This window comes from Oncorhynchus mykiss, chromosome 19 (genome assembly GCF_057628025.1).
Source record: "Oncorhynchus mykiss isolate SJ-2025 chromosome 19, ASM5762802v1, whole genome shotgun sequence".
Lineage (NCBI taxonomy): Eukaryota > Metazoa > Chordata > Actinopteri > Salmoniformes > Salmonidae > Oncorhynchus > Oncorhynchus mykiss.
Window position 1 is genome coordinate 18199732 of NC_143040.1, and position 13711 is coordinate 18213442.

At 42.0% G+C, this 13711-nt stretch overlaps 2 protein-coding genes across 4 annotated transcripts in view; one reads left to right on the plus strand and one right to left on the minus strand.

The window, feature by feature from the left end:
- herc3 (HECT and RLD domain containing E3 ubiquitin protein ligase 3) overlaps window positions 1-10288 on the plus strand; it is a 38202-nt gene extending 27914 nt beyond the window's left edge. The window contains exons 23-25 of the mRNA XM_090210344.1: window positions 6300-6483; window positions 7530-7632; window positions 8300-10288. Of these exons, the coding sequence (XP_090066470.1) occupies window positions 6300-6483; window positions 7530-7632; window positions 8300-8508 (496 nt within the window). The 3' untranslated portion in view covers window positions 8509-10288. The remainder of the gene's footprint in view (window positions 1-6299; window positions 6484-7529; window positions 7633-8299) is intronic.
- Window positions 10289-10535: 247 nt separating this feature from the next.
- Window positions 10536-13711, minus strand: part of LOC110498428 (protein FAM13A) — an 83079-nt gene continuing 79903 nt past the window's right edge. For all 3 annotated transcript variants that reach the window (XM_090210340.1, XM_090210339.1, XM_090210338.1), the window contains 3 exons: window positions 13041-13243; window positions 12593-12694; window positions 10536-12423 (listed from right to left, as the gene is read on the minus strand). In XM_090210340.1, the coding sequence (XP_090066466.1) occupies window positions 12300-12423; window positions 12593-12694; window positions 13041-13243 (429 nt within the window). In that variant the 3' untranslated portion in view covers window positions 10536-12299. The remainder of the gene's footprint in view (window positions 12424-12592; window positions 12695-13040; window positions 13244-13711) is intronic.

The following is a 13711-nucleotide window of genomic DNA, read 5'->3' on the forward strand; positions in this document are numbered from 1 at the left end:
CTCCTAATGCAAGACAATGCTAGACCTCATGTGGCTGGAGTGTGTCAGCAGTTCCTGCAAGAGGAAGGCATTGATTCTATGGACTGGCCCGCCCGTTCCCCAGACCTGAATCCAATTGAGCACATCTGGGACATCATGTCTCTCTCCATCCACCAACGCCACGTTGCACCACAGACTGTCCAGGAGTTGGCGGATGCTTTAGTCCAGGTCTGGGAGAAGATCCCTCAGGAGACCATCCGCCACCTCATCAGGAGCATGCCCAGGTGTTGTAGGGAAGTCATACAGGCACGTGGAGGTCACACACACTACTGAGCCTCATTTTGACTTGTTTTAAGGACATTACATCAAAGTTGGATCAGCCTGTAGTGTGGTTTTCCACTTTAATTTTGAGTGTGACTCCAAATCCAGACCGTCATGGGTTGATAAATTTGATTTCCATTGATAATTTTTGTGTGATTTTGTTGTCAGCACATTCAACTATGTAAAGAAAAAAGTATTTAATAAGAATATTTCATTCATTCAGATCTAGGATGTGTTATTTTAGTGTTCCCTTTATTTTTCTGAGCAGTGTGTGTGTGTGTGTGTATGTGTATATATATATATATATATATATATATATATATCACACACACACACACACACACACACACAGTGGGGCAAAAAAGTATTTAGTCAGCCACCAATTGTGCAAGTTCTCCCATTTAAAAAGATGAGAGGCCTGTAATTTTCATCATAGGTACACTTCAACTATGACAGACAATTAGGAGAAAATAATTCCAGAAAATCACATTGTAGGATTTTGAATGAATTTATTTGCAAATTATGGTGGAAAATAAGTATTTGGTCACCTACAAACAAGCAAGATTTCTGGCTCTCACAGACCTGTAACTTCTTCTTTAAGAGGCTCCTCTGTCCTCCACTCGTTACCTGTATTAATGGCACCTGTTTGAACTTGTTATCAGTATAAAAGACACCTGTCCACAACCTCAAACAGTCACACTCCAAACTCCACTATGGCCAAGACCAAAGAGCTGTCAAAGGACACCAGAAACAAAATTGTAGACCTGCACCAGCCTGGGACGACTGAATCTGCAATAGGTAAGCATCTTGGTTAGAAGAAATCACCTGTGGGAGCAATTATTAGGAAATGGAAGACATACAAGACCATTGATAATCTCCCTCAATCTGGGGCTCCACGCAAGATCTCACCCCGTGGGGTCAAAATGATCACAAGAACGGTGAGCAAAAATCCCAGAACCACACAGGGGGACCTAGTGAATGACCTGCAGAGAGCTGGGACCAAAGTAACAAAGCCTACCATCAGTAACATACTACGCCGCCAGGGACTCAAATCCTGCAGTGCCAGACGTGTCCCCCTGCTTAAGCCAGTACATGTCCAGCCCCGTCTGAAGTTTGCTAGAGAGCATTTGGATGATCCAGAAGAAGATTGGGAGAATGCAATATGGTCAGATGAAACCAAAATATAACTTTTTGGTAAAAACTCAACTCGTCGTGTTTGGAGGACAAAGAATGCTGAGTTGCATCCAAAGAACACCATACGTACTGTGAAGCATGGGGGTGGAAACATCATGCTTTGGGGCTGTTTTTCTGCAAAGGGACCAGGACGACTGATCCGTGTAAAGGAAAGAATGAATGGGGCCATGTATCGTGAGATTTTGAGTGAAAACCTCCTTCCATCAGCAAGGGCATTGAAGATGAAACATGGCTGGGTCTTTCAGCATGACAATGATCCCAAACACACCGCCCGGGCAACGAAGGAGTGGCTTCGTAAGAAGCATTTCAAGGTCCTGGAGTGGCCTAGCCAGTCTCCAGATCTCAACCCCATAGAAAATCTTTGGAGGGAGTTGAAAGTCTGTGTTGCCCAGCAACAGCCCCAAAACATCACTGCTCTAGGGGAGATCTGCATGGAGGAATGGGCCAAAATACTAGCAACAGTGTGTGAAAACCTTGTGAAGACTTACAGAAAACGTTTGACCTCTGTCATTGCCAACAAAGGGTAAATAACAAAGTATTGAGAGAAACTTTTGTTATTGACCAAATACTTATTATCCACCATAATTTGCAAATAAATTCATAAAAAATCCTACAATGTGATTTTCTGGATGTTTTTTTTCTTCATTTTGTCTGTCATAGTTTAAGTGTACCTATGATGAAAATTACAGGCCTCTCTCATCTTTTTAAGTGGGAGAACTTGCACAATTGGTGGCTGACTAAATAATTTTTACCCAACTATAACTATATCACATTATAACAACAACACTGACTTTAAAAACCGTAAGCTTCTTCCTATCTATTACATCACGGTCCACAGATCATGTTTTATTTCACATTTTAAAAACAAATTCTTATTTACAATGACAACCTGTGAAACACATCAATAAACAACATGTCAGTAAACAATAATTAAACTATTATATCTACAAGTATGTGGTCACCTGCTCGTCCAACATCTCATTCCAATAGCATGGGCATTAATATGGAGTTGGTCCCCCCTATAACAGCCTCCACTCTTCTGGGAAGGCTTTCCACTAGATGTTGGAACATTGCTGCAGGGACTTGCTTCCATTCAGCCACGAGCATTCGTGAGGTCGGCACTGATTGTGGGCAATTAAGCCTGGCTCGCAGTCAGTGTCCCAATTCGAGAGGGTTGAGGTCAGGGTGAACTGCTTAGAAGGCCAAAAGTATTGGGACAAGTTCACTTATGTGTATTAAAGTAGCTAAAAGTTAAGTATTTGGCCCCATATTCCTAGCACTATATCAAGCTTGCGTCTCTGGTACCCTGTTGGATGCATTTGCTGTTTGTTTTGGTTGTGTATTAGATTATGCCCAATAGAAATGAATGGTAAATAATATATTGTGTCATTGCAGTCAGTTTTATTGTAAATACGAATAGAATATGTTTCTCTATATTAATGTGGATGCTAACATGATTACGGATAATCCTGAATGAATTGTGAAAAGGTTAAGACGTACAAATATTAAGATATGCTAACCTCTCACCATTATTGTTTTCGGGGGGTAGCAGAGTGCAGAGCCAAAACAACCAAAAAATGTTCGCTGTCCCAATACTTTTGGAGCTCACTGTATTTTGAGGCGGCCCTTCTGTCACTGACATACAGTTAGAGCAGCTTATGGAGGAGTCCATTGAGGTAACAGTATGGGGGTGTGCTGGAAGCTTGTGTTGAACAGATGGGGATGTCCCCAGCTGGGATTGGGTTCAGAACAACAGCAGCCCACATCTCTCCACAAATCCTCATTATACTTTGACTAGCCATTTGGCCGTGGGGCCAAATCCTCAGGGCCTCCACCCAGAGAGAGAGAGCAAGCGAAAAACTAACCCATTCATCCTGCCAAAACAGAGTCAGACTACGAAGGCCGTTTTGAAGGCTGTCTTATGACTTGAAGTGCAGGCATATCTAGAATTTTCAAGTGACAGATAGCCTAGTGGTTAAGAACACAGGACCAGTAACTGAAAGGTGACTAGGTGAAAAATCTTTCAATGTACTCTTGAGCAAGGCACTTAACCCTAATTGTTGCTGTGGATAGGACCGTCTACTAAAATGTAAATAAGTGAAAGCATAATTCCAGGAGTTTTTCCTACTTATAGACTATAACTGCAGCCCAGAGTTTTCCTGGACAGGTCAGATGGTCAGGAAAAACTGTTAAACAATGAGTCTGGGAGTCACCTTTCCTCTTCATTACACCGAGGGAGGTTTGTTTATTGTGAGTGGAGTTGTGGAGGTTAGCTTAGCCCACAGATGCTATGGCAAGTTTCCTGCTCCCATTCCTCATTGCCGTTTGCCAGATCGAGTGTTTTTATTTCTGGCTGTGGGGCTCGTCAGTTAAATCTCTGGAGGGAGAGGCTGGGGAGTGTGTGTGTGTGTGTGTCTGTTTGAGTGTGACTGTGTCAGTGTGTGTGAGTGTATATTAGCCACATGTGTGTGTGTTAGTAAGAAAGGGAGAGTAGGCCGAAGAGCAACGTTTCTATTCCCCTGCAGCTCTCCTTACGTCTCTGTAGCTGGCTGCTACAGTATCTGTCAGGAAATCAGGTGGGTGGCCAACCATGTTGCTACACAGAGTTCACACATCAATCAATCAATCAAATTTATTTTATATAGCCCTTCGTACATCAGCTGATATCTCAAAGTGCTGTACAGAAACCCAGCCTAAAACCCCAAACAGCAAGCAATGCAGGTGAAGAAGCACGGTGGCTAGGAAAAACTCCCTAGAAAGGCCAAAACCTAGGAAGAAACCTAGAGAGGAACCAGGCTATGTGGGGTGGCCAGTCCTCTTCTGGCTGTGCCGGGTGGAGATTATAACAAAACATGGTCAAGATGTTCAAATGTTCATAAATGACCAGCATGGTCGAATAATAATAAGGCAGAATAGTTGAAACTGGAGCAGCAGCACAGTCAGGTGGACTGGGGACATCCTCCCTGGGCCATGCTGTGCTGAACTCCAGGCCTGACACACACTGCCATCATCATCTTATCCTCCTCACAGGAACCTCACACAGGGACAGATTGTGTGTGTGTGTGTGTTAAACATCCTATGTGCAAGGGCACATTTGACTCTTTATCCAGTCATGTGCTGTTTTAAAGATAAAGTTCTTTACCAGTTAAGTTCCTGACTAAATGAGAGAAATTAATCAGGATAGTCCCATCCTTTAACTGTCATGGTTGTTTATTACTAGGATGAAAGTATTAATGAGTAGAGCTACAATCCACATTGCAGAATGCGCAGTACAAAGCCTCTTAATAGTGACTAAATTCAAGATGGGTGTCTCAGTCCCATGGATCTCAATTATAGATGGTTATGGTGGTGGGTTATGTATGGTCTATTTTAATCTGTTTTGATTGGCCGATGCAGTGGCCAAGGGTCTCCGGGTCTCCAATCTGCCCAGTAGAGCGTGTCTCCAGAACACAGAACACCTCCCCTGTGACACCTCCTCCTGGGAGAGACCGCTAGTCTGTGTCACAAATGGCAACCTATTTCCTTTGAAGTAGTGCACTATATAGGGAATTGGGTGCCATTTGAGACACAGGCTTAGTGCTGCTCTCACTGATATTCTCTATCCTCACAAATCCCTATTCCCCTCTTGAGGGGATAGGCCTGCCATGAGAATGAAGCTATACTGACAGTCACAGGAACAACATGTTCAGTCGCAGCCTCAAAGGAACATTTCACCAAAAAACTATGTTTCATTTGTCCATTGTTGACAGTGTCCCAAACAGTTTTGCTTGTCAGCAATCACATTTTCAAGATATGTAATGTTCAAAATACAGAAATCATCCCTGTATGATGAATTTTGCATCATATGATTAATTTTAATAACAAACTTGTCAATCAAATGATAGAGTAATGACAAACTCAATCAAAAGGCCTAGCTCTGTCAGAGTATAACTTATTCAATCATCAAGCTGAAGGAAAGTCCTTTGTTTAAACAGTTCTATGGCGCTTGGATAGTCTTCAGCAGCTCCTGCTGCTCTCCATGTGGGGAAACTATTCATTTAAACCATAAGGAGGCCACTCAGGCCAGCTGACCTGTAGAGCAGTGGGTTATGGGCCATGTAGTCTTCACCATGATGGCCATCTTAGGGCTGAGTGGCATGGCCGTAGGTGGAGGGGCTTGCCACATCACATGTAGTATTAGTGCAGCAACATGAGACAGGCAGGGGTTTAAGCAATAACAAATGAAAATGGTTACAGGGAATTTCTCTCACTTAAAAATCATATGAAGATGGCATAAGTCATGGCAAAATGTGCAGAATATCACTAAATTCACTTTGAAACTGCAAACTTTTCTATCCACCCTATCGCAAAATGTGTATACGTGCCAGAAATTGGCTTTAAAACTACAACATTTTCTCTCCGTCCCATGTTAAATAGTAGAATTGCATGAAATTAGTTTCACAACTGCAACATTTTCTCTCCGTCCCATGTTAAATAGTAGAATTGCATGAAATTAGTTTCACAACTGCAACATTTTCTCTCCGTCCCATGTTAAATAGTAGAATTGCATGAAATTAGTTTCACAACTGCAAAGCTTTCTCTCCGCTCCATGGCAAAACGTGTAGAATGCAGGAAATTATTGAAATGTCAAATGTTTCTATTTGCTGCCCAGAGTGTTTGCATACGGCCCACAAAGGGTTAGGGCTGGCCCTGGCTATTAACTACAACCAGACTACTGATTGGATCTCCAAAATTAGGATGGTTAACTGTATGGCCACTCAATATTCTTTGTTATGTCTGTCTGTCTGTGTCTCTCTCTGTGTCAGGGAGGAGTTTGTGGAGGCCTACCTGAAGTACATGTTCAGGGACTCGGTGAGCGAGCTGTACCAGGCCTTCTCCTCTGGGTTTCTGAAGGTGTGTGGTGGGAAGATCCTGTCGCTGTTCCAGCCCTCCGAGCTTATGGCCATGGTGGTGGGAAACAACAACTATAACTGGGAGGAAATGGAGAAGGTGAGCTTTAAAGCTAACGCTAATGGTAGGTGATACGAAGCTAACCCTAATGGTAGGTCATACGAAGCTAACCCTAATAGTAGGTGATGGAGAATGTGAGTGCTAATGCTAAGCTAATCCTAATGGTAGGTGATGGAGAATGCTAAGCTAACCCTACATGGTAGATGATGGAGAATGTAAGAGTGAATACACCCCAGGGCAGTCGATCACTGAGTCAAACATCCACGGAAAACACTGGTGTTGACACTACATACTGTTACCGGAGAACATCAAAATGGGTGTGAAATATAATAAAACAGTTGATGCCATACTGCAAAGCACAGTGTCAAAACTAATCAAAATAATTGTTTTAATTGTTGACCCATCACTAAAACGAACCTGTCTTGACCAGGCAGTTCCCGAGGGCATAGCCAATTAGACAAAACCCTTCAGTCAGAAACCAGGAAGTTCGAGCGTCTGTCTGGTCCGTCTGTCTGTCTGGACATGTATGGCTCGCTGAGCCGGGGAGGGCATGGGGATTAGCCATTGGCTAATGGAGGAAGTTAAAAAGGTCACCGTAAGTAATGTGCACTGGGCTTCTCCTGGATTCGTGTTGTTTTTAGCGTGTTGATGTCTTCAGATGATTGTCATGGGTCTGTGATCTGTGTTTACTGCGAGTGTCGTGTGCAGGATATTGACAACATGGTGGGGACTCTGGCATAAGCAGGGTGTTTTCACAGCACTGCTCAGAATGTGGGAAATGTGTATGAAGTTTGAACGCTGGGGTTAGATTAGGCTAGGTAAAGGGTCTGCACCACACACACACACACACACACACACACACACACACACACACACACACACACACACACACACACACACACAGCTCTGAGGAATTCCACAGGCTGTCACATATGAAGGAATCATGTTCTTACTCTGAATAACACTTAATGATAGTGACCAAGTAGAATGCTCTATACAAATCATAGCAGTTGGCCAACTTCAGTTACATAACTGTCCCTAATATAATAGAACCATATTATGTTGTTTTGGCTTTTCTACTACAGAATGCGGTTTACAAAGGAGAGTATTCAGCCACTCATCCGACTGTGAGGATGTTTTGGGAGGTATTCCATGAGTTCCCTCTGGAAAAGAAGAAGCGGTTCTTATGTAAGTACTAGGTAGAGCCCTCGGTTAATTTGTAAGTATTAATGCGAGAGCCCTCGGTTCTTATGTAAGTATTAATACGAGAGCCCTCGGTTCTTATGTAAATACTGAGTAGAGCCCTCGGTTCTTATGTAAGTATTAATACGAGAGCCCTCGGTTCTTATGTAAATACTGAGTAGAGCCCTCGGTTCTTATGTAAATACTGAGTAGAGCCCTCGGTTCTTATGTAAATACTGAGTAGAGCCCTCGGTTCTTATGTAAATACTGAGTAGAGCCCTCGGTTCTTATGTAAGTATTAATGCGAGAGCCCTCGGTTCTTATGTAAATACTGAGTAGAGCCCTCGGTTCTTAAGTAAGTATTAATACGAGAGCCCTCGGTTCTTATGTAAATACTGAGTAGAGCCCTCAGCCAACACCTCGTTAAACTATCACAATGACAATCTGTAGTTTTACTCAAGGTCTAAATAGGCACTTACTAGTGTTGGGACTTAACATTGAGCTTGAGCCACTGGCTATCTATTTCTAACGCTTCAAGGAAAGAAAGCTGCTTGAGTATTAGTACTCTCAGCCTCTGAAACTGTACATCTAACGCTATCTCTCCCTCTCTCAACTATAATACTATACCTAATGCTAACACTAGCCCTCCCCTTTACTGTCCCCTCTTTCCCAGTATTCCTGACGGGCAGCGACCGCATCCCCATCCATGGCATGGAGAGCCTTCGCATCTCCATCCAGTCCACGTCGGCCGAGGAGCACTATCTGCCCGTGGCCCACACCTGCTACAACCTGCTGGACATGCCCCGCTACCAGACCAAAGAGACCCTACACCGCCGTCTCACCCAGGCCGTGGAGCAGTACGAGGGCTTCAGCCTGGTGTGAGACTGTGGCTGGGTCAGTGGCTCCCCCTAGAGGCCTGGAGGACCAGGGGGGGAATTAGCATGGCTGCTAATGCTAATGTACTTTAATAACAACGCCCTGTGAATGGGGGTGGCTGGATGGACGGATGGGTGGTGGGAAGGGGCCTCTTTTCCATAGCACTTTCCCTATACAGTTTACCGTAAGAGATGATATATTTTGAGTTATAATTGTCTTCTATGCAGATTGATGTACATAACTTGAACAGTTTTAATTAAACCAGCTTTTTTTGTTGCTTTAAGATAATTTATTGAATTGAATAGTTTTGGGGGATTTGAAAAATTATACATGTCAGAGGTGAACATTGAAGCCCTTTACCTGCGATCTGGTCTTTTACTGCTGTTCTTGGGTCAGTTTGAGGACGGATGATACCAGATTAATACATCAGTCTGGCCTTTTACCGTTGATCTTGGGACAGATGATACCAGATTAATACATGAGTGAACAGCAGGCAGACAGTTCCATACTCAAGCCCAATAAATACATGGCATTCTAATGCCATACCCACAATACCAGTCTATTTCTACATTAAAAAGACTAACTGAACGACTGGAGTTACTTACATGTATCAATATTTCTTTGATTGCGATGCCGTTGGAGTGATTTTATTACAGTAGTATTGGTGAAGTGTCTTTTCTTTTTTAATGGATGTTAATGTCTGTGTGCATGTTGTCGAGAGGAAACGCTAAAAAGACTCATTGTTACATAATAAACAGAAATACAGCTAATCCACATCTCTTTGATCCCGGTAACCCCAGATTAGGAATAGATAATCTCAATGTCAGAATGAGTGCACATTTGTGGCCTGGCGGATTTACAGATGATCTGTTCATGGTTCCCACCGGTTCCTTCTGTGATGACACCGCATTCGGACCAAAGACATTAGGATTGGTTGATTTGACCTGCAGAATTAGTCTTGGGTCATTGATTAGGTTTAAGGAACAGATTATATTTGGTCATGTTATTAGCAATAACGAACAGCTCAGTAATGTAATGACGTTTGTATGAGGGTCAGGGGACGCTGCACTCTGAACATCTCTGCATCGTTTCCCGGCCGTTACTTCAATGACTATTCTCTCAAGTGTATCTGGATCGTGTGTTGATATGCAAGTGATAGAAATAACTTTGTCTGTGCATTCTGCCTATTCAGTCCTATTACCGAACGTCTCAGCCAATGGAGGTATTGTATTGTATACCATTTCTCTTAAGCCATGTCTTTCTCCACTGTAACTGGGGTTAAGACAAACGTCGTTATCTATAGGGACGGCTGGTCTCCTTGTTTGTCTTTTGTTTTAATACATCAATAGCCACAAATTTGCCCAAGGGGAATAATTACTATTTTGATTGTCACCCTCAGTGTAGACAAAGACATAATAAACAAAAACAAATGTCAGTGAACTTTTGTTTATTCAAAGCTGTGCTAGGGCAATACCTGAGGGAGGCTCAGTGTGTTCTATTATAGCCTGGTCCTTAATCCATTTGTGCTGTTTTGCTGACTAACACTGTTGGCAAGACAACAAACCGATCAGCGACCGACCAGGCTAGGGGAAAAGCCTATTCATTCCTATTATTCTTATTTCACCACGGTAATGGCGACAATTCCAAATCATGGGGTCAATGTTTGCAAATAAGGGCTTATTAGTGGATCTATAACTGGATTGTTTCAAGTATATCATATTTAATTTTGTACCTTCTAAATGGATGAAATGTTTTCCCTGAACAAATAAAACGTAATTCCAGCTTGCCCTGTAGTTGTGTTTTAAATCAAGAAGCTATTTTATAGGTTGGTCTGGGAATAAGGATTTGCTTGTGGATAAATGAGCGGTGCATATAGGGGGACTTTGTGTAAAGAAATTCATTTTGTTGTAGAGTTCAACCAATATGAATGAAATTGCCATGTTCTTTACATGAATGACATTGTGTTCTTGAAGTATTTCCCTGTGAAATGTGTTGACATTCACCACACCAATGAAAACCCAACGCCAACAAACTCAGTAAAAATATGTTTGGTTTTATATTATATATATACAATTTATGTACTAAAATGTACACACCCATAATTCATTATGTCCACCAGTGTTTTACATTCAATAAAAACGAAAGTCACACTATTAAAATGATCCATTTTGGAGAAAAAGGAAAAATGTACTTGCTCACTTAGCAATGTAAACATAGATCTGGATCCATATTTACAAGGAACAAATAGGCTATGAAAATACCTACATAAAAAAAGAAAGCAGCATGCCTTGACTGAGTATTGAAGGCTCTGCGTTGGGGATTGGCAGCTATTTTGATAGTTATTGGGACTTTTCTTTAAGGATGGATGCTCCACACAAAATGGCCCTTGTCGGTCAAAAATATACCACTGATTTCAAGACAGGATAGCTTATTTTCACACAAAGTGAATAGGAAAAGAACACACCAATGCAAAATAATATACAAGCAGTCAAATTCATAAGTGACTGATGACCATGATCACAATAATTCATGAAATTGTATACATTGATCCACTACACTATTTTGGTATGCAATCTGAGTCATTTTCTTTGGATCACAATAACACATCATAGACTATTTGTTTTGCATTCTAGTTCTCAGTTTAAACAAATTAACGCTCCTCTGACATTTCCTCATAGTATGCTAAAAATACACACAATTTCTGGAAACAAACAAATATAAGCATTGATGATAAGTGTGTTTTTCCTAGGTTAACATCGAGATTATTGCCACGTTCACGTGCTAGTCGGAACTAGGAAAGTCGGAAATGTTCGACTTGCTAACTGGTTGTATTTATACATGTGCAGCGTTCAACTAGTTTTCAAGTCGAAAATTTCAGAGTTTCCTAGTTCCGACTTGCACATGAATGTGGCATATGGCACCAATCATGAGTTACATTTAAAAAATCTATCCATTGGCTGAACTCTGCTAGACTGGCTGTCTGATTGGTTGTTTACATGCAGATTGTAACTGTATGTCTCCCTTACAAAAATACACAATCCCCTCATTTAATTTTTCTGATTACTTAAAAGTACATAATCCCAAATCTAATGTTACACTCCACATTAAGACTTTTTTTGAATCCAATATAAAAGTCTATATGAACTATATGAGTCTACATAAACATTCAAAGGAAGAAAAATAAATTAAATCAATACAACACTCTTTGTAAATGTATCCTTTAAATGAGTGATGACTATTTGATGTAGGGTAGTTCTTGGTATCAATCAATATCAAGATGCACCAAAAAAAAATTTAAAATCTTCCTTTGAAAAAAGGTTGGTTTTGGTCCACTCTCTGTGGGGTCAGGAAAATGAGGATGTTTCTGGTTCAGGGATACAGTATTTTCCTCCACTTCCCCTGAAAAACCGATGTGGGGACTCTTTTAAGGCCTGCTACGTTAGGTTAGTAGTCATTCAAAGATGCCCGACATTTTGAGTTCCGGGGTTCTTCTTCTATACGGGGGAAACAACAGACAAGATGGAGTAGCCTCCGGGGCAGCACCTACATGTCAGTTCCAACACCTCTCAGGTCAGTAACTAAGCCATACCGTTTCCCTTCTACAGTTGGGATTAATCAGGGGGCAACATGTTGGCATCTCCTGAAGCCAAATGAGTCTATGGCACAAGAAAAAAATAAACATATTGTGAGGGATGATGAGGTGTATCTGTTTTCCTTTCCATGGGCTGGTGTGGTTCATCTCTTATTGAGACTGAGCCTCATTCATTCCTCTGTCAGTCTTTGATGTTTTATTTTCTTTAGGGGAACTTAGAGGCATCTCCTTTGCTGATGAGAACCTCTATCAGCCTAAGCTTGGCTTTGATGTGCTTGTATTCGTTATACTCTACCGCCAAAGGGGAGCGGTCTTCCTTCTGCACGTTTCTACGGCAACAGCAAGTGGGAGGAAGCAAAATACAAACATTAGCTGAATGGACGACGGTCAAAATGGCTGTGCAACCAAAGATGAAGGACAGTACATCACCTCGCATCATCTAATTGTTTACATTTAGTCCAACTATGACACGAAACAAAGCCGGAAACGTCATCTTACCTGCCGTTTTGCCTGAAGAATTGATCTTCAAACTCTCTTAGGTTCTTGCGGATTCTCTTTTTCTCCTCCCGGGCCTCTTGTAGCTGCTCCACTAGTTCTGGCCTGTGTGTGGGGGAGAGACAAACACTGCTTTAGGCATCTGAACCTCAAAGGTTGTTTTGACTCTAAAAGGCTTTTAAAGTCCTTCAGGTTGTTTCAATCTTAGTTGTTTAAGAAGTTCTTCTAAACACATGAAATACCACAGCTAACTTGAATAGATAAGACATCAACAATAACACGAGACTACTAATGATTGCACTACTTTAATTCTACAATCTAAACTACAATGCCCGTGTTATTCACCCATCCAGATGCTTTAGATATAGGTCAATTACATTTAATCCAATTCAACTTTATTTATCCCCCCAGGGACAATTAAGAAGAGGTCAGGGCCGGCTTGGGTGCTTACATGGTGGCCGAATGCAGGTTGGACAGACGCATGTCGGTGGTGTTCTTGGAGGGCGAGAGCTCGTCGACGGGCGAGATGAAGCCGTCCGTCTCCTCCTCCAGCTGGTCCAGGAAGCCCAGCATACTGAAGTCTGGACGCACTGTCCCTGTGATCTGGGGCTTGTTGTTGGACTCGGAGTCATCCTCAGAGCCATCCTCCTCCTCCTATGGGCACAAAACCAGCGAAGGGGGAGGTCAGTGGAGGGTTAAGGGGGAAAGGGTGAGCGATGCTGGGGTGAACTGATCGTAGTGCCATGGGGCTGTCAAGGGACCCCCAGGGTCAAGAGCTATGTTAATGCAAGAGAATAAAGTATTGTTAATTGAATGTTACTGGAATCAGAGCACAAAGAAACATTTATTCAGTCGTTTTTCAGGCACAGGCCAGTTTGATGAGGTTAATACATGTCTATTGTTAATTTTTCCACTTTGAATTTATTTTAGATTGTCTCAATCAGAACTATTCTAACACATCCACAAATTGCAGCACAGACGTGATGAGCATCTCAAGACCAGAGTTGATTTGACGATCTCCCTATTTTTGCTTGATTGGATTACAGTATTTGATCTGATTTATTTTTGGTGTACACAGACATTGACACACACCATGCACAGGCAAGTCACCTTGTTAGTCCT